At 41.9% G+C, this 25,158-nt stretch overlaps 1 protein-coding gene across 3 annotated transcripts in view; it reads left to right on the top strand.

Moving 5' to 3' along the window:
• LOC103033421 (spectrin beta chain, non-erythrocytic 1) overlaps window positions 1–25,158 on the top strand; it is a 95,488-nt gene that overhangs the window by 58,506 nt on the left and 11,824 nt on the right. For all 3 annotated transcript variants that reach the window (XM_049472152.1, XM_022682085.2, XM_022682084.2), the window contains 22 exons: window positions 286–377; window positions 1,318–1,398; window positions 1,495–1,610; window positions 4,306–4,418; window positions 5,037–5,224; window positions 5,972–6,089; window positions 6,882–7,040; window positions 7,635–7,937; window positions 8,612–8,765; window positions 8,942–9,812; window positions 10,180–10,317; window positions 10,707–11,463; window positions 12,531–12,733; window positions 13,586–13,676; window positions 13,776–13,922; window positions 14,906–15,169; window positions 18,189–18,413; window positions 21,734–21,823; window positions 22,139–22,417; window positions 22,680–22,810; window positions 23,332–23,536; window positions 24,338–24,712. In XM_049472152.1, the coding sequence (XP_049328109.1) occupies window positions 286–377; window positions 1,318–1,398; window positions 1,495–1,610; window positions 4,306–4,418; window positions 5,037–5,224; window positions 5,972–6,089; window positions 6,882–7,040; window positions 7,635–7,937; window positions 8,612–8,765; window positions 8,942–9,812; window positions 10,180–10,317; window positions 10,707–11,463; window positions 12,531–12,733; window positions 13,586–13,676; window positions 13,776–13,922; window positions 14,906–15,169; window positions 18,189–18,413; window positions 21,734–21,823; window positions 22,139–22,417; window positions 22,680–22,810; window positions 23,332–23,536; window positions 24,338–24,712 (5,100 nt within the window). The remainder of the gene's footprint in view (window positions 1–285; window positions 378–1,317; window positions 1,399–1,494; window positions 1,611–4,305; window positions 4,419–5,036; window positions 5,225–5,971; window positions 6,090–6,881; window positions 7,041–7,634; window positions 7,938–8,611; window positions 8,766–8,941; window positions 9,813–10,179; window positions 10,318–10,706; window positions 11,464–12,530; window positions 12,734–13,585; window positions 13,677–13,775; window positions 13,923–14,905; window positions 15,170–18,188; window positions 18,414–21,733; window positions 21,824–22,138; window positions 22,418–22,679; window positions 22,811–23,331; window positions 23,537–24,337; window positions 24,713–25,158) is intronic.

Here is a 25,158-nt window from a genome sequence, read left to right as displayed (position 1 = left end):
AGGATTCGTAGGTGGGTCTGATTCATGATCAGATAATCTGGATTAAATTTACACTGTTAATTAGTATGCGCGGATTAGAAAGTGCGTAAATCCTCCCTAAAGCTGTGGATGTGTGTGTGGTTTAATCACTGCAGGATTAATGGATTGAGGGGGGGGATTAATGTAAGGGTTAATTGTGTGGGAGGGGGGTTAATATGATGGTAGGTGTTGGTGAAGCAGTGTAAATGGCTTTATTACAGTTTTATGTCTAAATGAATAAGATTTGTATGTTTCTCTGTGTAACAGATTCAGGACATTAGCGTGGAGACGGAGGACAATAAGGAGAAGAAGTCTGCTAAGGACGCTCTGCTGCTGTGGTGTCAGATGAAGACTGCAGGGTGAGTCAGATATTTTCCAATCCATTACATGGCCACAAAAAAATACATCTGTTTTGTAAAATGAAGTGTAATGGAATGAAGTGCTGCTACAGACTAGTAGCTCTCCAGCCCAGAGGGTTGTTGAACCCAATTACAGCAGAACAGTTGATCTCAAAGCAGGTAAACCCAAGAAAAAGTAAAAACAAATAAATAAATAAACACACCACTCCTCACACGGGATCGAACCCGTGTCATTAGAGTCACTGTCCAATACACTACCACTGCCCCGGATAGTGAATTGGAGATCGGGAGCCAAAGAACGGGTGGAAAAAAACGAGAATATATCATGATATCATACAATGCCGGGCCCATGACATCACCAGCCCCGCCCCCACCCATGCTCTGTCTCGTGTCCGGACCAATTAAGAGCTGAGTCAGCGCCGAGCTCAACTCAAAACCCGAGGAAAACAGCAAAACAACATTAATCACGGATTTAAATGGCATTTTAAAAGATAAATAAGAGTGTTTTTCTGTGTTTTTGGGATTAAAAGTGTGAATTCAGCTGTAACTGGAAATATCTGTGCTGCAAAACTGTGCTGGACTAAGGTGTACAGCTTTCAACATATGCTCAACACATTTACAAGCACGTGCCCAACCATGTGGATGGAGGCCATGTTGCAGTTACCTCCTGTTTACTCCCTCTTGTGCTTCTCAGGCAGCAGCAGCCTGTCACTCACACAGACACAGAGACAGCGCTGTGTATCTACTTCTGTAACTTGTGTCAAGAATCAAAGCATTCAAAATGACCTGTTTGATTTAATTGCTTTAAATGACATCACACTTCCTGCAATGTGACTATCGTGCATGCTCACATCATGATGACGATGCTTAAACGATATATCGTGCAGCTCTATCTACAGTCATGGTCTAACTGTGATCTATTTATTCTGTCTCACTGCAGATATCCTAACGTCAACATCCACAACTTCACCACCAGCTGGAGAGACGGCATGGCCTTCAACGCTCTTATTCACAAACACAGGTACTGAACTCTGTTTAAACTCAGTTTAGAGTGAAGTCAGAATGCCGTGATGTAGAGATCTGGATTTTATACTCAGCTTTACTTTTATCTCTACAGGCCTGATCTGATTGATTTTGATAAGCTGAAGAAATCGAATGCGCACTACAATCTGCAGAACGCCTTTAACCTGGCTGAGCAGCACCTGGGCCTCACCAAACTCCTGGATCCAGAGGGTGAGTTCACTAAAATGTACTTTACATCCATCACATCTTAGATACAGGGGTTGGACAATGAAACTGAAACACCTGTCATCATTTTAGTGTGGGATTTTAGGTTTTATGGCTAAATTGGAGCAGCCTGGTGTTCAATCTTCATTAATTGCACATTGCAGCAGTAAGAGCAGAGTGTGAAGGTTCAATTAGCAGGGTAAGAGCACAGTTCTGCTCTAAATATTACAATGCACACAACATTATGGGAGACACACCAGAGTTCAAAAGAGGACAAATTGTTGGTGCACGTCTTGCTGGAGCATCTGTGACCAAGACAGCAAGTCTTTGTGATGCATCAAGAGCCACGGTATCCAGGGTAACGTCAGCATACCACCAAGAAGGACCAACCACATCCAACAGGATTAACTGTGGACGCTGTAAGAGGAAGCTGTCTGAAAGGGATGTTCGGGTGCTAACCCGGACTGTATCCAAAAAACATAAAACCACGGCTGATCAAATCACGCAGAATTCAATGTGCACCTCAACTCTCCTGTTTCCACCAGAACTGTCCGTCACCACAATCAATTATTGTGCTCTAAAACCCGGTGTTTCAGTTTCATTCTCCAACACCTGTATATAATATATGATCTGAAAAATGAGATATAAATGTACTAAAAATTAGAATCATCTTGTTTATCTACTCTAGCTGGCTGTAGTAACACTGAGTGAGAGGAAAACTGAATTAACGCTAACTTTTCCCACAAACTTCATTCATTGCGTTCTGTTTTAATTCACATATTTCTACATTTTACACAGCGCCCCAACTTTTTTTTGGAACTGTAGCCGTACTATCCAGGAACTTTTCATCTACTTCATCTTTTCCACTGACAGTTCACAGCTAGTGCGTCAGTTAATCAGCTCGTCTTCCTCGACTGTGACAGTAGGTCCAGAAATAGAGCTCTGAAGAGCATATGGAGTAATAGAGCAGCACATTGTTCCCTGTTACTCCGCCGCTCCTCGTGGCCCAGTGTTGGAGGCTTCACTGTGCCCTATATCTATAAGTAGGACAGAGCAGTGACAGGTTTCCAGAGGGTGAGAAAATGGACTCTTTTCACACAAAATGGAGGCTAAACTATACTAGTGCATCTGAAAAATGTGAAACCCTATATATTATATAGATGTATTAAACACAGAGTGATCTATTATAAGCGTTTATTTCTTTTATTGTTGATGATTATGAAGCTTACAGCCAATGAAAACCAAAAAAGCAGTGTCTCAGAACATTTGAATATTATATAAGACCAATTGGTACTGTTGGCAGCGTGGGCAGTGTGCCAAATCCTGCTGGAAAATGAAATCTGCATCTCTATAAAAGTTGTCAGTAGCAGAGGGAAGCATGAAGTGCTGTAAGATTTTGTGGGAAAAGAAACCTGCACTGACTTGGCTAGGATGGTTTGGATATTTTTTTTCTCTTAATTAATGAAATCATCATTTAAAAATGCTTTTTATATTTATTTGTCCAAATAAAAATATTCTAATTTTAGAGCATTTATTTACAGAAAATGAGAAATGGCTGAAAAAACAAAAAAGATGCAGAACTTTCAGACCTCAAATAATGCAAAGAAAACAAGTTCATATTCATAAAGTTTCAGAAATCAATATTTGGTGGAATAACCCTGTTTTTTAATCACAGTTTTTTATGCATCTTGGCATCATGTTCTCCTCCACCAGTCTTACACACTGCTTTTGGATAACTTTATGCTGCTTTACTCCTGGTGCAAAAAATCAAGCAGTTCAGTTTGGTGGTTTGATGGCTTGTGATCATCCATCTTCCTCTTGATTATATTCCAGAGGTTTTTAATTTAGTAAAATCAACTGATCCAGTCCTAAACCTTCAGGAATATGTCTCAGGTGTTAAAACAGCCACATAAACAAATGTATAAACAATAGCTACTTCCTGGACGTGGTCCTGCAGATGTTTACTGGTTTACAGATCCAGTTATGAAGACTGCAGCTGCTGTTACTGAGAGGATGATTAGCTCATTCTCTAATAGAGGTTTGATTTATGCAGCACAGCTGAGTTATAACTCAGTTTTACAGTAAATATGGATTCTGATGGGGCTCAGCTGGAGTCTTCAGAAACCTGTGGAGAGAGGAACAAAGAGCCGGAGCGTGAGAAGCCTCTGGATCATTGTTCTTCAGGCTGAACAGTGGACACACCTCAGACATCGCCCTCGCTACGCTTCCCTCCATTTATATCTGCGCAGAAATAAGGAAGCCGGGCCCGGCTGTTTAGTCTGGAGGACTTTACTGATGCGTGTGATTACAGGACACTGATGGTGTGAACGTTTCATGTTGTACACAGGTGCATCTCAAAAAATGAGAATATCACACTGTCAAAAGTACCGATTTTTCTTATGAAATATTCTAATTTATATACTAATAAGTCAGCAGGATAAGCCCTGAGACTGTCTGAGGGAGGGATCTATACCTACTGTCCATGGCGAGTCAGTAAATGAGGGAGATGTAAGAACTTTCACATAATAATTTTTGTGCTCCTATCGCAGTTAAGAATGAACTACCAATTAAACACTCAGCATTAACATGGGGCGTGGCCGTCAACATTTTTTTTGCATAAAAGTGACAGAGCCCCTAAAAGGCTTGTTTTGAAAAAAAATCAAACAAAAACAAATCAAAAAATCTTTTGTGTGTATTTCAGATATCAGTGTGGAGCATCCTGATGAGAAGTCAATCATCACCTACGTTGTCACCTACTACCACTACTTCTCTAAGATGAAGGCTCTGAAGGTGGAGGGGAAGCGTATCGGAAAGGTGAGACGGTCCAAATGTCCCCCAACATAAACCAACAATAGCTACGTATTAGAGATGTGTGGCACAGATACGTACACAGTGTCACTGATGCAAAGCACCATAAACAGTGTGAGTATTGCTGGAGAAATGTCTGTCAGTCAGAGAGTTGGGCAGTCAGACGGTCAGTCAGTCAGACAGTTAGGCAGGCAGGCAGTCAGTCAGTAAGTCAGTCAGACAGTCAGACAGTCAGTTAGTCAGGCAGACAGTCAGCCGGACAGACAGTAAGTTAGTCGGACACACAGACAGACAGTCAGTCAGTTAGTCAGTCAGTCAGACAGTCAGTTAGTCAGGCAGACAGTCAGTCAGTAAGTCAGTCAATCACCAGCTCGTTGGAAACTCAATCAGCCAGTTGGTCAGTCAGACACTCTATCCACCATCTAGATGTACTATCAGTCAGTCAGTCAGTCAAACATCCAGTCACTTTGCCATATAGCCTTTCAGTCAAATGATCAGTCAGTCAGACAGTCTGTCAGTCAGTTATTCAGTCACAGTATGAAGATAACACTGGAAATATATCACTGTAAATCAGTGTTTTATGATGTATAAGATATGTTTATTGTTGTATTTTTTGTTTCTCAGGTGCTGGATAATGCTATTGAAACTGAGAAGATGATCGAGAAGTACGAGTCTCTGGCCTCTGATCTGCTGGAGTGGATTGAGCAGACCATCATTATTCTCAACAATCGCAAGTTTGCCAACTCTCTGGTGGGAGTTCAGCAGCAGCTCCAGGCCTTCAACACCTACCGAACCGTGGAGAAACCTCCCAAGTGAGTTACGTACCAGCAGTATAGTGTAAACATGTCTTCATTCAGAACATCATTTATCTCTGTAGTCTCTGTAGAAGGAGATGTATTGATAATAGAATAGGAGTCACTGGGCCAGATATCATTAAAGGGGATATATTATTCAAAACTCAGTACACAGAAGGATTAGCCAGCAGACTTCTTTTGAGGAAGGGATCTATACCTATTGTCCATGGCAAGTCAGCAGATGAGGAAGATATAAGAACTTACAAACTAATAAATAATGAGTTTTGTGCTTCTATCACAGTTAAGCATGAACTCAGCATAAACATGGGACGTGGCCAGCAACAGCTTATTTGCATAAAAGTAACAGAACCCTTAAATGGCTCATTCTATAAGGGGCTAAAATAGAGGTATAATATGTCCCCTTTATACTTTGTACATTCCTAAATTAAACCAAAAAAAAAAATCTGCCATTGTGTAAGCAATTTTTTCTTAGTAAGATTTCTTAAAATAACCTCAATCAGAAAGTCTCAAAATGTGTGAAGTAAGATTTAAATCAAGAAAAAATCACTTATTTTGTGGCTTTAATTTGGACACAAGTATCAGAATAACTCGACTGGTGACTTTTTGGGCTTATTTTGAGTCGAAGACTGAATAACATTTTTATTGCTAAAATAAAACAATAAAACAATGCTACACTTGCACAATGCTTAGTAAGAGAAGAACATATTGTATTGGAATTCAAATCTGTTGTTTTTTCTGTTGCAGATTTACAGAAAAAGGCAATCTGGAGGTTCTCCTGTTCACCATTCAGAGCAAAATGCGAGCCAACAATCAGAAGGTCTACATGCCTCGAGAGGGAAAACTCATATCAGACATCAACAAGGTGAGAGCAGCCAGGAGTCATGCTTTCATCGCAAATATAATAGAATAATTCAAACACAATCTCCTAAACCTGCACAACATAAACTAATATGCAAGTTAAAAAATTAGAATATCATTGAAAAGTTACTTTATTTTAATACAGCCAATGAAAACCCAAAAATCAGTGTCTCAGAAAATTAGAATATTATATAACAAGACCAGTTGGTACTTTGGGCAGTGTGGGCAGTGTGCCAAGTCCTGCTGGAAAATGACATCCTGCCTTTGGACTTGATTTAACACAGTGGATCAACACCAGCAGATGATGGACATGTCTCTCTAAACCATCACTGATTGGTGGAAACTTCACACTAGACCTCGAGCAGTTTGGACTGTGTGTCTCTCCACTCTTCCTCCAGATTCTGCTCCCTTGATTTCCAAATGAAATGTAAAATTTACTGATGATCAGTGATGGTTTGGAGAGTCATGTCTGTCATCTGCTGGTGTTGATCCACTGTGTTTTATTATCAAGTCTAAAGTCAGTGCAGTTCTGTTTTCACAGAAAATGGAGATGCAGATTTCATTTTCCAGCAGGACTTGGCACACTGCCCACACTGCCAAATAATGGTGTGGAGAGTCATGTCATCTGAAATAAAAGTGTAAAATAGATCACTCTGTGTGTAATACATCTATATAATATATGAGTTTCACATTTTCAACAACTGAATTACTGACATAAAGTAACTTTTCAATGGTTGGTTTTGTTTGATTGATTGGTTGTGTTTGATTGTTTGTGTGTGTGTGTGTGTGTGTGTAGGCGTGGGAGAGGTTGGAGAAAGCAGAGCACGAGCGAGAGCTGGCTCTGAGGACGGAGCTGATTCGTCAGGAGAAGCTGGAGCAGCTCGCCCGCCGGTTCGACCGCAAGGCGGCCATGAGAGAAACGTGGCTGAGCGAGAACCAGCGACTCGTCTCACAGGTACACCATACACACACACACATATATATATATATATATATATATATATATATATATATATATATATATATATATATATATATACATACAGTACTATTCATACCTTTAAATACACCTTAAAATCAGGGTTTTTCTTTATTTTACCATTATCATTCTTAGGATAAAACTGGAAATCTTTAACTTTTAATGGAAATCAATGTACAGATATTTAATTCAGTAATTTTGCAGCATTTCCATTGGTCCATTCATCATGAAATTCTCATATAATGTGAAGAAGAGCTGCCAAATTCACATTATGGCAAAAAAATAAAGCTGCAAAAATGGAGAAGCAAGGTTTGTTTCTCTTTTTTTGCAGGACAACAATGATAATTTAGCTCTTAGCAAACCCTAGTGGACGTTTGTGGCACTGCTGAGCTGTGATAAAGATCAAATCAACTTATTGTTCAATAACAGCTAAAAAAAATCAGTGATTACATTCTGAATTATTTTATAAACCTCACATTGTCACTGATTCTTTTCTGAAATTTGTATAAATCTCACGAAATGTATTATTTGTAAAAGTTCCTGCCTCTAATCTCTGTGACGCTCCCGCAGGATAACTTCGGCTTCGACCTGCAGGCGGTGGAGGCGGCGACGAAGAAGCACGAGGCCATTGAGACGGACATCGCGGCGTACGAGGAGCGTGTGCAGGTGGTGGTGGCCGTGGCCGGAGAGCTGGAGGCGGAGAACTATCACGACATTAAGAGAATCACGGCTCGTAAAGATAACGTCCTGCGGCTGTGGGATTACCTGCTGGAGCTGCTGAGAGCCCGCAGACAGAGGCTGGAGCTGAACCTGGGTCTGCAGAGGGTCTTCCAGGAGATGCTCTACATCATGGACTGGATGGACGAGATGAAGGTCAGTCTGGCTGTGGATTTGATACAGGACACTTTAACAAGATAGTAAAAATGCTAACCTGTATTTTGGCCTGTGGTGAAAATTACATTATCGATTTACCATAAGATAAATTAACAATATAATGTATAATATGTAGATTGATCCAATTGGGCTGTATGGTTGCTTAGTGGTTAAGATGATCTGTGTATGTGAATTAGAGCTGGGTGATAAATAGATTTGATCAGTAATTAGGGAAAGAATCCTAAAATTGCATTTTCTATTTAATATTCTCAATGGCAATTCACCAGAATATTGATTTCACCTGTGCCCACCAGTATACACACATTCTTTGCTGAGTATTGTTCAGTTTAACCTGATTTACAACACATTATTTTCCTAGCTTTTGATTGCCTTTGTTTTTGACCATTTTTCAGTCTACCCTGATTTTTTGTCTGCCCTATATTCAGAATCGAGGTAATAATAAATAACACATAGTAAAGGATAAAAGAATAAACCAAACAATACTCAATAAAGGGTGTGTGTGTGTGCTGAGGGGTTATATATACTGGTGGTCACAGGTGAAATCAGTATTCCGGTGAATTGCTTTCTCCGGAATATTGCATTATCTGAGTATAATATGAGTATATCATTTCACAGCTGTGAGCTGATGAAGAGTATGTTGATTTCCTTTGCAGATGCTGCTGCTCTCTCAGGATTATGGGAAGCATCTCCTGGGCGTGGAGGACCTGCTGCAGAAACACGCTCTGGTGGAAGCGGATATCGCCATACAGGCTGACCGCGTCAAATCCGTCAATTCCAACGCGCAGAAATTTGCTGACGACAGTGAGGGTGCGTTTATATACTGTTTATATACTTTTTAAATGATTCATTGTGATATACAGTACCAGTCAAATGTTTGGATACATTAAATTCAGTGTTTTTTTTCTTTATTTAATGCTAATCGTGGTTTTGCAGCTTCAAAACAAAAAAAAAAGTTCTTTTGTGATGCATTTTTTCCCGTTCAGGCTACAAGCCCTGCGACCCGCAGGTGATCCGGGACCGCGTGGCCCACATGGAGTTCTGTTATCAGGAGCTGACCCAGCTGGCGGCGGAGCGGCGCGGCCGGCTGGAGGAGTCCCGCCGCCTCTGGAAGTTCTTCTGGGAGATGGCAGAGGAGGAGGGCTGGATCCGGGAGAAGGAGCAGATCCTGTCGTCGGAGGACTGCGGGAAGGACCTGACGGCGGTGGTGCGTCTCCTCAGTAAACACAAGGCGCTGGAGGATGAGCGCAGCGGGCGCGCCGGGCGCCTCCAGCAGACGGTGCAGCAGGGCGAGGAGCTGGTGGCCGCCGGTCACTTCGGTGCCGATAAGATCCGGCAGCGCATCTCCGACGTCCAGGAGCAGTGGGCCAGCCTGGAGCGCCTGTTCTCCGCCCGCAGGACCCGCCTGCAGGACGCCTGCGCCCTGCACCAGTTCCAGGCCGACGCCGACGACATGGACGCCTGGATGCTGGACGTCCTGCGCATCGTCTCCAGCGCGGACGTGGGACACGACGAGTTCTCGGCGCAGTCGCTGGTGAAGAAGCACAAGGACGTGGCGGAGGAGATCAGCAGCTACCGGCCGGTGCTGGACGCGCTGCACGAGCAGGCCAGGACGCTGCCGGAGGAGCAGGCGCGGGCGGGCGAGGTCAGCGGGCGGCTGGCGGGAATCGAGGAGCGCTATAAGGAGGTGGCGGAGCTCACCAGGCTGAGGAAGCAGGCGCTGCAGGACGCGCTTGCGCTCTATAAGATGCTGAGCGAGGCCGACGCCTGCGAGCTGTGGATCGTGGAGAAGGAGCAGTGGCTGAACAGCATGGAGATCCCTGAGAAGCTGGAGGACCTGGAGGTGATTCAGCACAGGTGAGACACTGTATTATCCCTAGATAATAAATAATGCGTTGTAAAGAAGGATAAACCAAATAATACTCAGTAAAGAGTGTGTGTGGGTTTGTGTGCTGAGGGGTTGTAAATACTGATGGTCACAGGTGAAATCAATATTCCGGTGAATTGCCTCCTGGAAGTGTACTTGTAGGAACATTAAGTATTGATTTTGTAATTTGTAGCTTTATTTGTGTGCTGTTAATGTGCATTAAGCTCATATAACTAAGTGAAGATAGAGAATGTAGTTATAATATTTATCTATGTGTAGGTCGGCGTGCACTCCACAGGTGAGTGGGATAAGTGATTTTCCAGAAAATGTGTAGAATTTCTCAAACTTGTGCTTTAGGTTTGACAGTCTGGAGCCGGAGATGAACAGCCAGGCCTCTCGAGTGGCCGTGGTGAATCAGATCGCTCGCCAGCTCATCCACAGTGGACATCCCAGCGAGAAGGAGATCAAAGGCCAGCAGGACAAACTCAACACCAGGTAATTCAACACTGTGCTCTTAGATTTGAGTTACTTTTAATGGGTAATCTGATACTGGCTCTCTCTGGGTGGGTACAGTAGATGGCGCCATTTCCCCTCATCACTCCTAGGGTGATGTGGATCAGCACAAGGCTGCGTCTGTGAGCTGATGTATCAGAACTGAGTCGCTGCGCTTTTCTCCGAGTGAAATGACAATATTTTTATTTAGAATTTGGGAGAAATGTTGTCTTTAGTTTATAGAATAAAACAACAATGTTCATTTTACTCAAACATAAACCTATAAATACCAAAGTCTCAGTTTTAGCAGTAAAGAGATTCAGAATTAGAGGAGGTCTGATAGAGGTGATAAAGTTAAACCATCTCACTAAAGCTCGTACCTCTTTGTTCAGGTGGAGTCAGTTCCGTGATCTGGTGGACAGGAAGAAGGAAGCCCTGAACTCGACTCTTGGAGTGCAGAACTATTACCTTGAGTGCAACGAGACCAAGTCCTGGATCCGCGAGAAGACCAAGGTCATCGAGTCCACGCAGGACCTGGGGAACGACCTGGCCGGAGTCATGGCCCTCCAGCGCAAGCTCACCGGCATGGAGCGAGACCTCGTCGCAATCGAGGACAAACTGGGAGACCTGGGTAAAGAGGCCGACCGCCTCTCTGAAGAGCACGGAGACAAAGCCTCCGGCATCAAAGGACGGCTGGGCGAGATCAAAGACGTGTGGGAGGAGATGAAGGGAACCCTGCGCACCCGCGAGGAGTCCCTGGGCGAGGCCAGCAAGCTCCAGCAGTTCCTCCGGGAGCTGGACGACTTCCAGGCCTGGCTCTCCCGCACCCAGACGGCCGTGGCCTCCGAGGACAAGCCCAACACGCTGGCCGAGGCCGAGAAGCTGCTGGCCCAACACGAGGGCATCAAGAACGAGATCCGTAACTACGAGGAGGACTACCAGAAGATGAGGGACATGGGCGAGATGGTGACCCAGGGCCAGACGGACGCTCAGCACATGTTCCTCAGGCAGAGGCTGCAGGCGCTGGACACCGGCTGGAACGAGCTGCAGAAGATGTGGGAGAACCGACAGAAGCTCCTGTCCCAATCTCACGCCTACCAGCTGTTCCTCAGAGACACCAAGCAGGCTGAGGCCTTCCTCAACAACCAGGTACCGAGCCAGACTAGAACGTTCAGGTTCTTTTCTCAGTTTTATAGTCAGGAACCGCCAATATGAGAAATGGACAAGACTGTGTAAAAATCTGAGACCCAAGAACCAAACTGTGATGTTCTAGAGCAGGGGTCTGCAATAAAGTGTTTCAATAAATACTGCTGAAAAAAACACCCTTATAAGGAGACAGGGAGCTCAAGAATGAGACAGGGGAGGAATGTAAACAAAAGCTCACCAGAGAAGCATTTTATTTTTTATTTATCATTATCGTTCATTATACTTCAAACAACCTCACAGGCCAGATGTTTCACGCTTTCGGGCCACATCTGGCCCATGGGCCGCCTATTACCGACCCCTGTACTAGAGATTGACTGTTTCAGAACATCTCCAGAACATCAGACAAAAAGTACCAAAAGTAGTTATCAGTATCAGTCAGCTCACTTCTACTTCTTCACAAACTGGCTGTTTCCTAACCTTTAAACAAAGGTTAGTACTCTTTATCATGTTTGTTTTACATTATTTGTTTTACATTATTTGTTTTACACCCAAGTTTAAGTCAGTTTTATACTGGAGTTTTCTTTTAACAAATGAGAAGCTACTCCCTGCATCATTAAGGGTTAAATAACTTGTTGCCAGTTGAAACAAAATCACTCTTACAGTGAATATTACCCAATGTGAGGCTCTGACCGATTTATTTAGTTAAATTCAAATATATATTGCATATAATATATATACATGTGTGTAGCATGTTGACCACCTTTACTGTACAACATGTTCTGCACTTCCCACATGTTCCTACGTCCTACATTATGCATGTAGATTGATTTAAGTACTGTACCTTCATGAATACGCTCAGTGCACTCAGGACTGTATATTCAACTGTTCTGAAAGCCTGTTTATGTGTTTAGATCCTGATATCATGAGAGGCTTTCAGAACCTGAACTGTTGGTTTCTGAGGAAAACCTGCACCATTACAGTCTTATCTAACTGTGGTGAGCATTAGATTCCAGACCTGATGTCTATAAGGACATGTTTTCTTTAATGTCACGTCCTCCTCCTCTCTTCAGGAGTATGTTCTGGCTCATACGGAGATGGCGGACACGCTGGAGGGAGCCGAGGCGGCCATTAAGAAGCAGGAGGACTTCATGACCACCATGGACGCCAACGAGGAGAAGATAAACGCTGTGGTGGAGACGGGGCGCCGGCTGGTCAGCGACGGGAACATCAGCGCCGAGAGAATCCAGGAGAAAGTGGACTCCATTGATGAGAGGTGAGATTCTCTTCATCACGCCTTCTTCACCTAAAGAACTCATTTTCAGCCTGAAGCCTGTGTGTCGCCACAGCAGCATTTAAGGTGGAATTGTAAAATCTTCTTTTAACATTTGTTTACTAAGCAGGAGTATAAATGCAAATATACTGTATTTTACATATAAGATTACTGGATTATAAGGCGCACTGTCAATGAACGTCTATTTTCTGGTCTATTTTCTTACATAAGGCGCACCAGATTATAAGCCACATTGTAAGCAACACTAGTAAGGAACAGGGGTGTCGCCATTTTTCCCTTCTAATTCAGCAGGTCTCGGCGGCTGGCGGAAGCGCCTAAGTAAACAAAACTGTAATTCTTAAATAAAACATTTTATTTTAAAGTCAAACGAGTGCTGGAGGTTAATCTACATAGATTTCTTTTCGTGAAAACTGTTTATTTTGGGGGAAATTGAGTTTAAATTTCCAGTATTTTCAACAGTTAGCAGCACTTAGTGCTATTAACTGCTGCCCGACAGTTCCGGTAAGCCAGGGTGATATTAGCTAGCGGTTTGCCCGACGTAGCTTGTTTTAACACGGTAAACATGCTACAGACTACAGTCAGATATGCTAATCTCTGAACGAAGAAAGAGCTAGCGCTTAGCACTGTGGTTAGCAGCTAACGCTAATACTGCTCCAGCTTTAGTGCTGGAGAAACTTTACTAAAAAACTTACCCTTATAACTCTGTATCTCAGCAGAGTGGCTTTACCTCTCCTTAATACCTGACTGGTAGAATTCATACATATTAAAATATTTTAATTATATACCAAAAAGGTATATATGATTATGGCTGTATGATTATGTATATAATTCCAGACGTAAGAAGAACCGCGGAGCAGCCAGTGAGCTTCTGACGAAGCTGAAGGATAACCGGGATCTGCAGAGGTTCCTGCAGGACTGTCAGGAGGTGAGCAGGACTGATTATTGTAGATTATTGTAGGTGTGTGTGATGTATCTCAGGTGTAGAGGTGTGTGATGGTCTGTAATTGGTGTGTTTGGTGTGCAGCTGTCTCTGTGGATCAGTGAGAAGATGCTGACGGCGAAGGACATGTCGTATGACGAGGCGAGGAACCTGCACAGCAAGTGGCTGAAGCACCAGGCCTTCATGGCAGAACTGCAGTCCAACAAAGAGTGGCTGGACAAGATCCAGAAGGTACGAGACCTGAAGTAGTAGCTTTTAGTTGGGTTTGGATGAGTTTTAAATTTTTCTTATACTGCCATAACTCTAGAGGCGCTGCTGAGCGCCGTGTAGAAAAGCACCACCAAAGAAGCAAACACAGCTCGCTAGCTAATGCTAGCCACTTAGCATAACAAGCTAACACACTGAAGTAACTGTAGCTCAGCTCTGTGGAGACAAACACTCGTTTCACTCTGTCCTGCCTGGAGAAAAAATATGAGAACAGCACTTTATCTGTGGAGCTCCTGCTGCTGCTCCTCACTGAATTATTCACACAGAAAAAGATTAATAAATGTTCTGAGTGATAAAACTCCATAAAATTCTGGATACGAGGTGCAAATGAACTTAAAGAGCAGTAATTATAGCCTTGTATTAATATATATTTATACTGTAGCTCCAAGGATACTGCACACAGAATTTAAAGTATTTGTTAACTGGAGAAAGAAGGTAATTGTGGCAGATTGTAATACTGTAATTTCTCTAATGGCTTTAATAATAACATATTGTAAATTGATGTTTTACTTGTGAAGTAGAGCTTTTGAGAAATATCTTTTTGAAATACTTGAACACTGAGTATTTTAGGTCTGTTTATAGTGTTTATGGAACTGTTTAAAATATTTAGTTTTGTAAAGGAAGCCGTGTTAAAGTTGTTGGCATATCTCTTTTTTAAGGTCTATTGTTTTTATTCTTTAGCTGTTTTTAAACTGTGAAACCTTGAAAAATACACTCATACTAAGCACTAATATAAAATGACCAGAAACTCTGAACCCAAATGCAGAAGAAACATGTCTAAATAAGGTGGCCAGCAACAATTAAATCAACTAAAGATGTTTTGTATGTTTTAATACCTAATAAAACAAGCTGATCAGATATCTAAGCTCAGCTACTGTAGAGAAGATCTTCAGGAAGCCTCTAAGCTCTGTATTAATCCTGGTTCTGCTCTGGTTCTGCTCCTGCAGGCCGGCTCTGCGCTGGTGGAGGAGAAGCCAGAGACGGAGGCGGTGGTTCAGGGGAAGATGGAGATGCTGAAGAAGACGTGGGAGGAGCTGGAGTCCACCACCCAGACCAAAGCCCAGTGTCTGTTCGACGCCAACAAGGCCGAGCTCTTCACCCAGAGCTGCGCCGACCTGGACAAGTGGCTCTCCGGCCTGGAGGGACAGATCCACTCCGACGACTTCGGAAAAGACCTGACCAGCGTCAACATCCTGCTGAAGAAGCAGCAGGTAACAATCACAGCTCATTACAGCAGCTTCACTTCTACACAGATAACTTTAAATTCAATACCGAAACCCAAACAGTGCTTTTTCAATGCGATAATTATTCTCACACAGTGTATTTATTTAACAGCCGACACGAGTAATATCATTCTCATATTGTATAACTCCATCTTTCTGGGTCCTGTTTGAACAAACCAAGTGTGTGAGAGCAATAGTGAGAGAAATAGCGCGAGAGAAGGCAAGACAGCTCAAGAGACAATGTGAAAGACAGAGCGAGACAGCGAAAGACAACACAAGTTAATGTGAGACAGCGCAAGTTAGCAACAGACAGCGCTTGGCAAATATCGAAAACCGGAACCAAATTTTCTCTGTTAGGACAGAGACATTATGGTCTGTACCTTTTTGGTATCAAATTGTGATACCCAGCCCTAAACCTGTTTGTTTGAGACTGTCCACACTGTGGCGAGTTGGTGTGTTTTGGTCGGAGGAAGTACTTTTACATTGCTAAAATTCTACTCAAGTACAAGAAAAAGTACCCATCTAAAAATCTAAAAGTTAAGTAAGTAAAAGTGAAAAAGTACTCAATTTAAAATGTACTTTGAGTAAAAGTTACATAGTTACTTTTAATTATTTGATGTAAAAAGGTACAACAAATCATAAATTAGATAAATTTAAATTAAATTAATTAAATTTAAATTATTCCAAATAATAATTTGGATCTTTCAGGCAGTATTTGTTTAGACCCCCCATAAAACATTTTCAAAAACAAGTGGTATAGGTTTCTATGATCCATTTTTTTTCTTTACTGTTGAAAAGTTATGGTCATATAGGCGACTATAAACTGTATTTTTACAGTTTTACAGTTCATTGTTATTTTTTAACTTGCCATTGTTATGCTTTAAAAAATGCTATTTACAATTTTTTTTAACATTTAAGCAGATTATTGTTTAATGATAAAAGTACTAACACCACTTGCTTTCTCAGGTTTGATGTGGAAGTTTTGAAAGCTGCAGCTCTGTCTGGTGGGGAACATTTTGTATTGCATGAGAAAAAAAATTTTATTAGGAATTTGGAAGAAATGTTGTCTGTAGTTTCTAGAATAAAACAACAATGTTTATTTTACTCAAACATAAACCTATAAATAGCAAAATCAGAGAAACTGATTCAGAAACTGAAGTGATCTCTCTTTTGTCGTAAAATGTAATATATAGTGTAACTCCAGATTTTGGTGAGTAAATCTCATTCATTCACGGCTGGTGCCGGAGCATCAGTTAGCAGCTCTCACTAGCAGTTACATAACCGCCACACCCCCCTCCTCTCCTGCAGTTACGCAATCTCGTGCTCTCGCGCTCTCTCTCTCTCTCTCATTCTCTCACTCGCTCACTGCACTCGCTCACTCTCGCGCCTCTGTGGTGTTGGAAAGCGACTCCTGTGTCTGAGCGCGAGAGTGTGTGTCTGTGTGTGCGCTCACGAGCGGATGTGTGAGGGAGGAAGCCTGAGCGCGAGAGTCGGCGGGGAATGCAGGGAGAAGAGAATGCTGAGAGTGGTTAAGCCGGTGCTGTGTGAGTGCCTTTAGTCTGTGTGTAGTGAGGAGGTTCTAGATACGTTCTGCACCTGCTGAGGAGATCCCTCAAAAGCCCTGAGAGGGAGGGAGGAATGGGTGTGTGTGCGCGAGAGTGTACGAGAGTGAGAGCCAGAGTGTGCGCGAGAGTGTCAGAAGTGTGCATTGCTCTATATAGTATGTGTGAGAGATGAGGGGGGCTTATGCTCGTAAAGATTTCTTTTCTGTCGTTCTTTTCTTCCTCTCTCATCCTCCTTTTCTCTGCTCTCGCGCCTCCTTTCCTTCTCCATCTCTGTTCCTACGCTTTTTATCTTCTGATGCTTACTTTTACCTATGGGTTCCTCTTGCATCTTCTATCATTCGTTTTTCCTCTTATTTCTCCTCTTTTACTCTCTCCTTCTGTTCTTCTTCTTGTTCCTCCTATTTTTTTCTCTTCTCTTCTCCTCCTCTTTTTTTTTCTTCTCCTGCTCTTCTTATCCATCTTCTTCTCTCTTCTCCTCCTGTTCTTTTCTCTTCTCATCTCTTCTCCTTTTCTCTCCTCTTTTTTGAACTTCTCCTGCTATTGTCTCGTCTCTTCTCCTCTGTTCTCTCCACTTTTCCTCTCTTCTCCTCCTATTCTCTCATCTTCTCTTCCTGTTGTCTTCTCTCCTCTTGTCTTGTTCTATTCTTCTCTTTTCCTATTTTCTCATCCTATATTCTCCTCTTCTCTTTTTGTCTCCACCTGTTCTCTTCTCTTCTTCTCTCTTCTCCTTTTGTTCTCTCCTCTTCTCATCTCTTCTCCTCCTGTTCTCTTCTCGTCTCTTCTCCTGTTCTCTCCTCTTCCTCTCTCTTCTCCTCCTGTTCTCTCTTCTTCTCATCTCTTCTGCTCCTGTTCTCTCCTCTTCTCCTCCCGTTCTCATCTCTTCTCATGTCCTCTTCTTTTTTTCTTTTCCTCTTGTTCTCTCCTTTTCTTCTCCTGTTCTCTCATCTCATCCCCATGTTCTCTCTTCTTCTCTTCTCTTGTCTTCTCATGTTCTCTCCTCTCTCCTCCTTTTTCTCCTTACTCCTCCTTCCCAATTATCTTCATGTCTCTTGTCCTCTTTATTTTTTTCCTCATTTTCTCTCCCTTTTCTCACCGTATTTTCTTTTTCTTATCTCTTTTTCTCTTCTCCTTTCTCCTTCTCTCATTCTTTTTTTCTCTTCCTGTTTTTGCCTCTTTATCCCCTCTTCTCTTTTGTCTTACTTTTTTCTCATCTCTTCATATCTTATCTCCTCTTCTCTCAAAAGCTGTTCTTTGCTTTTTTCTCATTTTCATCTCCAACTACCAATTATCTCCATTTCTCTGCTCTTGTCTCTTGATCTTCTCCTCCTCTGCTCTCGTTATGTCTGCTTTTCTCTCTTCTCCTCCTCCTCCTCCTGTATCTGTGATGGTTCCTGCTCTGCTCCTGACGCTCGCCTGTGTCTCGTCTGTGTCTCGTGCTGCAGATGCTGGAGAGTCAGGTGGAGGTGAGGCAGAAGGAGGTGGAGGAGCTGAGGTCTCAGGCTCAGGCTCTGAGTCAGGAGGGGAAGGGTTCGGACGAGGTGGACGGGAGACGTCGGGGGGTGGAGGTAAAGTTCCAGCAGGTGCAGGAGCCTCTGAAGAAGCGCCGGAGCAACCTGATGGCCTCGCGAGAAATCCACCAGTTCAACCGAGACGTGGAGGACGAGATCGTGAGTACCACACGAGACAAACACAACTTCTGACTTTATTCATATAGATTCAGCCATTATTAACAAAAACTTATCTCCAAATAAACACACGTACAGGAGAGAGAGATAGCTTAGAACCTTCTTAAATTTCAGTGGAAGTCAATGTTAAAAAATATTTTATTTCAGGTAGTTTTGGAGAATTTCTATTGGTCTACTTATCAAGAAAGTTTGACCTAAAATTTGAGAATTATGGAGATACTTGTTTCTAATTGGACAGTGATGATATAAACTGCAAAATATGAAACAAATTACTGTGTAATTTAGAAACCATCATTGATTTATTCCATTTTTTGGACAGTACAAGATACAGTATAATGTACATGTTCAGTAGTTGTTCAAAATTATTTAATTGCATAAGAAGAAGTGGAAAACTGGAGTTTCCAAAACTTTAAAAAGTTAAAAAGATTAATGCAAGAGATAATGCTTTAGATAGATTTTAGATCATTTAAAATGGGTTTTAGGTTATTTAAAATAGGTTTTAGATAATTAAAATAACTAGAAAACTGAAATGAAATAATTAATCACAAAAGAAATAGTCAAAACTCGAATAAGAGAGATAGATACTTTATTGATCCCCGAGGGGAAATTCTAAAATAAGTGCAATTTTATGAAAAAAAAAAAGTTTTAAACCCCCTTTCCACATTCTCTCATCAATAAATAAACAGATAATATATAAATATAAATAAGATTACATAAGCACATACACCAAAAAATAATAAATAAAAGTAAATAACAGCAGTATGTTAAACATTGATATAGTTTCCAAACTTGGTGATCCATACTGTCTTCATAAGTAAAAACAAGATACCAAATACTATTAAATCAACCCCTGCAGCCGTTCGAATTGAATCTTGACTTTTTCTTTTTCCATTTGAGTGATATAAGCCATCTTTCCACTAATGTGGCAATTAAAATAACACATTACATTACATTACATTACATTTGGCAGACGCTTTTGTCCAAAGCGACTTACAATAGTCAAGTACAATGTAAAATAAGTTTAAAGGTAAAACATCTTTGGATAGGGATAAAAGGAGGTCAAAGGGGAATAATAGGATAGAGGAGTGAAGGAGGGGAAGAAGGAAATGAGGTTAGAAGTAGTTAGTGTGTTAGAGGTGTTAGGAGAGTAAGTGCTCTTTGAAGAGCTCAGTCTTCAGGAGTTTATTAAAGATAGTGAGAGATTCTCCTGATCTGGTAGTAGAAGGTAGTTAGTTAGAGGTGTTAGGAGAGTAAGAGCTCTTTGAAGAGCTCTGTCTTCAGGAGTTTATTAAAGATAGTGAGAGATTCTCCTGATCTGGTAGTAGAAGGTAGTAGTTAGAGGTGTTAGGAGAGTAAGTGCTCTTTGAAGAGCTCTGTCTTCAGGAGTCTCTTAAAGATAGTGAGAGATTCTCCTGATCTGGTAGTGGAAGGTAGTTTGTTCCACCATTGGGGAACTCTGTATGAGAACAGTCTGGATTGCTTTGTGTGAGTGTTTGGTAAAGCGAGGCGACGTTCATTGGAGGAGCGCAGCGGCCGGGAGGTAGCGTAAGCCTTCAGGAGCGAGTGCAGGTAGGAAGGAGCCTGTTCTGTCATCACCTTGTGATTTTAAACACACAATTTAAAAATGCTAACACAAAAAAATTATATCAAATGAATTTTCACTGGTTTAAAATAAATTATAAACAATAAACAGAATTAAGAATTAAGAACGAGCAGCTCAGTTTCCTCTGCTGAGAAGAGTTTGTTGGACACGTCCAGGTAGCTGCACTGTTAAAATAGCAATCCGCCAAAGTCAGCGCTCACCTGACTCTGTAAGGGAATGATGAGAAAGAGACACTCTGATTGATTTATTTCATGTTACGCCCAAAATTATTCACAATCATGATTAATTAAGAGAATTAATACATGACTTATGTTCAATTCTAACCATATAAGTTGTACTTTTCCCATTGTTATGATAGCAAAGGCAAACACTGACATGCCCTAAATCAAGCTGCACAGTGCAGAATAGATGGATCACCTATAGGCTTAGTAAAATAGGGCACAGAATGTTTATTATGTTGTGCACTACCATGTCTGCGTGTCCCAATACAACCCAGTGTTTTGGGTGTATTTGGGACACAGCCGGAGGACAGTGTTAGCACTGCGGCGGCGGGGGGCGGGACCCCGGGGTGTTGAGAATGTGGGTAACAGGATCTAAGCTTAGATCTTCAGCCTGGTTCTGCTGCAGGTGGAGGAAATCAGACAGGTATTATTTTATATCAGCAGTAAAACTGAACTGACCTCATTCAGACAGAATCAAACGGATTAAATTCCTCTTCCTGCTTCAGATAAACGGCTGCAGAAGATCGAAACGAGCTTTTTATCCTCTAAACCTCCACCTGGTGGTTTATTGAAGGTGGATTAATGCATTTTAACTACAGGACGTCTGTAAAATGCTAAAAATGAACAGTTTTACACAGGACAAGAAATCTCAAGGTAAATTACTTGTAATGATAAGCTATTCTAATCCTCAATTTACTTCAGTACTGCTATTTTAATAATAAATTTACCTCAGAATTGTGAATATAATCCTACATATATATATACCTCAGCAGGTGAGAAAAAGCTGTTCTAATCCTACATTTACCTCAGAAGTGCGATTCAAATCTTACATTTACTTCAGCAGTTCTATTCTAACCATAATTTTACTTCAACAGTGCTATTTTAATCATAAATTATATATTATATTCTAATTATACATTCACATCAGCATTGATATTCTAATTATTCATCAATTTTCTAATTATACCTAAATTTACCTCAGTAGTGCTATTCTAATAATAAATTTTCTTCAGCATTGATATTCTAATCATACATTTACCTCAGCAGTGCTCTTATAATGATACATTTACCTCAGCATTGCTGTTCTAATTATGAATTTATCTCAGCAGTGCTATTCTAATCACACATTTACCTCAGCATTGATATTCTAATCATACATTTACCTCAGTATTGATGTTCTAATCATAAATTTACTATTTGCTATTCTAATCATACTACTTCCGTAGTGCTATTCTTATCCTAAATTTACCTCAGAACGTATATTCTAGTCATAAATTTACCTCAAGAAGTGATATTCTAACCATAAATTTACCTCGGAAATGTTTTTTAATCATAAATTTACCTCGAAGGTGTGATCATAAATCATAATCATAAATTTACTTTACTTCATAAGTGTGATTTATTATCGTGAATTTACCTCAGCAGTGCTATTGTACTCCTAAATTAATGATGGGTTGTATATGTTTTTTATGTTTCAGCTTTGGGTTGAGGAGAGAATGGCCTTGGCTACGTCTACTGATCACGGCAATAATCTACAAACCGTCCAGCTGCTCATCAAGAAGAATCAGGTGGGAATTAAATGATCTCGAGGGACCGATTTTTCCTGGGTTTAGTTGGAGCATTGCTGTGAACATTTGATTGCATTCAGCAACAAGAGCAACGTTAGTGAGGTCAGGATTTTGGATGATGAACTTCGCAACTCATTCCATCCAGAATTAAAGTGGACTTAATCTTTAAGTTTTGTCTGTGATTGATGATATTAAAGTCTTAAATAATCTTACATTTTATTTCATTATACTTGTAGTTATACTCAGTTATATAAAAGAAAATAAACTCCTAAGATTCGTGTCTTTAATTCTCCCTATCTGCTGTTTTTTCTCCAGACCCTCCAGAAGGAGATCCAGGGCCACCAGCCGAGATATGATGATATATTTGAGCGGAGCGTCCGCACGCTGCAGGAGGAGAGCCCGGTGAGCGCGGGGATCCGGCTGAGGCTGGAGGATCTGCAGAGGATCTGGAAGCTGATCCAGGAGGAGGTGGAGAAACGGCACGGCCGTCTGGAGGAGGCGCACCGAGCTCAGCAGTACTACTTCGACGCCGCGGAGGCCGAGGCCTGGATGAGCGAGCAGGAGCTGTACATGATGTCTGAGGAGAAGGCCAAGGTGAGGAGCATCCATCAGCAAGAACATACTGAACAGTTTTCATAAAAAAATGACATTACAATAGATTTTTATTCAGTAATATAAAAGTATGGGTTTATGCGCGGGTCATGAGGTCGTGTTATACTATATAGCACCTTTAATATATCAGATGTACATATCTTCTATATATTCTTTAATGACTGATGCACCTGATTAAAGAATGAGGTTAATTGTAACTGTCTCTCTCTCTCTTGTGGTTGTGGTGTGTGTCTGTAATGATCAGGATGAGCAGAGTTCGGTGGCGATGCTGAAGAAGCATCAGATTCTGGAGCAGGCAGTGGAGGACTACGCCGAGACCGTGCACCAACTCTCCAAAACCAGCAGAGCGCTGGTGGCCGCCGGGCATCCGGAGAGGTGAGGGACACCTTCAGACTTTAAATTGCATTTGTGTCTGAAAAATTATTAAATGCCTATATTGCATATATAACTGCAATCTGTTAAAATATAATAGCGCTGCCACTATGATCAGAAGATCGCTTGTTCGAATCCTGCCCATGCAGCTTGCCATCAGCTGCCAGAGCCTCTCTCTGGGTGGGAACCGTAGATGGCGCTCTTTCCCCTCATCACTCCTAGGGTGATGTGGATCAGCACAAGGCTGCGTCTGTGAGCTGATGTATCAGAGCTGAGTCACTGCGCTTTCCTCCGAGCGTTAGCACTGTGATGCTACTTGGCAATGCTACAGCATCAGCAGGAGACGGAGTCTGACTTTTTTACTGGTTTTACTGGTTTAAATGAATACAGCAGACATTTAAAGTGGGGCCCATTTGTCATAATGTATAAGAATACTTTTTTGCAGCTCAACAGCTATAGGCATGTTGTTCATTATGTTTAATTGTAATTTATTAATAAATGATGAATTGAATTGCTCCCTCCAGTGAGCGGATCAGCATGCGTCAGTCTCAGGTGGATAAACTGTACGCCGGACTGAAGGACCTGTCGGAGGAACGGCGAGGAAAACTGGACGAGAGATCCCGTCTCTTCCAGCTGAACCGGGAGGTGGATGATCTGGAGCAGTGGATCGCCGAGAGGGAGGTGGTCGCCGGGTCTCATGAACTCGGTCAGGATTACGAGCACGTGACCGTAAGATCAATTACTCTTATATTATTATACACGCAGGTTAATGCTGTGAATTTTAGTTATGATCTGCTAAATTCCATTTCTATGCGAAAGAAAACCGATGCCTAATCAAATAAATAAGGTGCACAATGATACAAATACATTAGCAAACCACTTGTGATATCACAGCAACATTTTGACAACCACCAAAGACACCATACCTAACAAAACCTTAGCAACCACTAAACTTACCAATATGATAACCTGGCAACAGTGTAATACAAATCCAGCAAGAACCATAGCAACCACCTGGCAACACCCTATTAACCATCTTCTGCATTATATCTTATAAATGAATAAGGTAATCAATGCAAATAATGTCAAATGCCCAATCATATAAATGAGTTCCAATCATATGACGCAAATACACTAGTAACACCCAACAAACCACTTGGGATACCATAGCAACAACTTGACAACGACTTGAGACACCATAGCTTGCAACACCACAATAATTAAGTAATTAGTTATTACTTTTAACAGTGTGACACCCAATTAGCAAGCACTTAGCAAGATCCTAGCAACCACCTTGCAGCACGCTAGCAACCACTAAACAAATACTCTGTGATCACTATATATTATGCTATAATAACCGTATAATAACGTTGCAACAGGATAGCACCCATCTAGCAAACTCTTAGCCATATCATAGCAACCATCTAGTAACACCCTAGCAACCACATTTTCCCTATGATACATCTCGTCTCCATTCTATCTTATAATTGATGAGAGTGTAGATAACAGTTGTAATCTGTTCCTCTGCAGATGCTTCAGGAGCGTTTCCGGGAATTCGCCCGCGACACCGGGAACATCGGGCAGGAACGCGTCGACGCCGTCAACAAAATGGCCGACGACCTCATCAACTCGGGTCACGCGGACGCGGCGACCATCGCGGAGTGGAAGGACGGGCTGAACGAGGCGTGGGCGGATCTGCTGGAGCTGATCGACACTCGCACTCAGATCTTAGCGGCTTCGTACGAGCTGCACAAGTTCTACCACGACGCCAAGGAGGTGCTCGGACGCATCCTGGACAAACACAAGAAGCTCCCGGACGAGCTGGGCCGAGACCAGAACACCGTGGAGACGCTGCAGAGGATGCACACCACCTTCGAGCACGACATCCAGGCCCTGGGGTCGCAGGTGGGTCCGAGCCAATGCTAAACTATAGCTGCAAACAGCAAAGCTGCAGGTTCAAGCACAGAAACTAGCGCAATATAGGCTTACAAAGAGGCCTATATCCAGCATCGAGACTGGAGTAGCATTAGCATTAGCTGCTAACTGCTATTTCCCCGTTCAGAGGGGAGTATTATTGGCTTTTAGCCTGCTGCTAACCCCAGCTAGCACTGCTGGAGCAGCATAAGCATTACCCAATAACGGTTAGCCACTAATGCTAATGCTCCAGCCTTAGTGCTGAAGAAAATCAGGAATCTAAGCTTACTGGAAATAAACTGAAGCATTTTACTCCCCAAAATAAACAGTTTTCAAGAGATAAATCTGTGTAGATTAACATGCAGCACTCATTTGACTTTTAGACTTGACTTTTAAGAATTACAGTTTTGTTTACTTAACTTAGTTGGCGAGACCTG

The sequence above is a fragment of the Astyanax mexicanus genome, chromosome 25, assembly GCF_023375975.1.
Source record: "Astyanax mexicanus isolate ESR-SI-001 chromosome 25, AstMex3_surface, whole genome shotgun sequence".
Lineage (NCBI taxonomy): Eukaryota > Metazoa > Chordata > Actinopteri > Characiformes > Acestrorhamphidae > Astyanax > Astyanax mexicanus.
The sequence above is the reverse complement of the archived record's forward strand: the minus strand, read 5'-3'. Positions and strand labels throughout refer to the sequence as shown.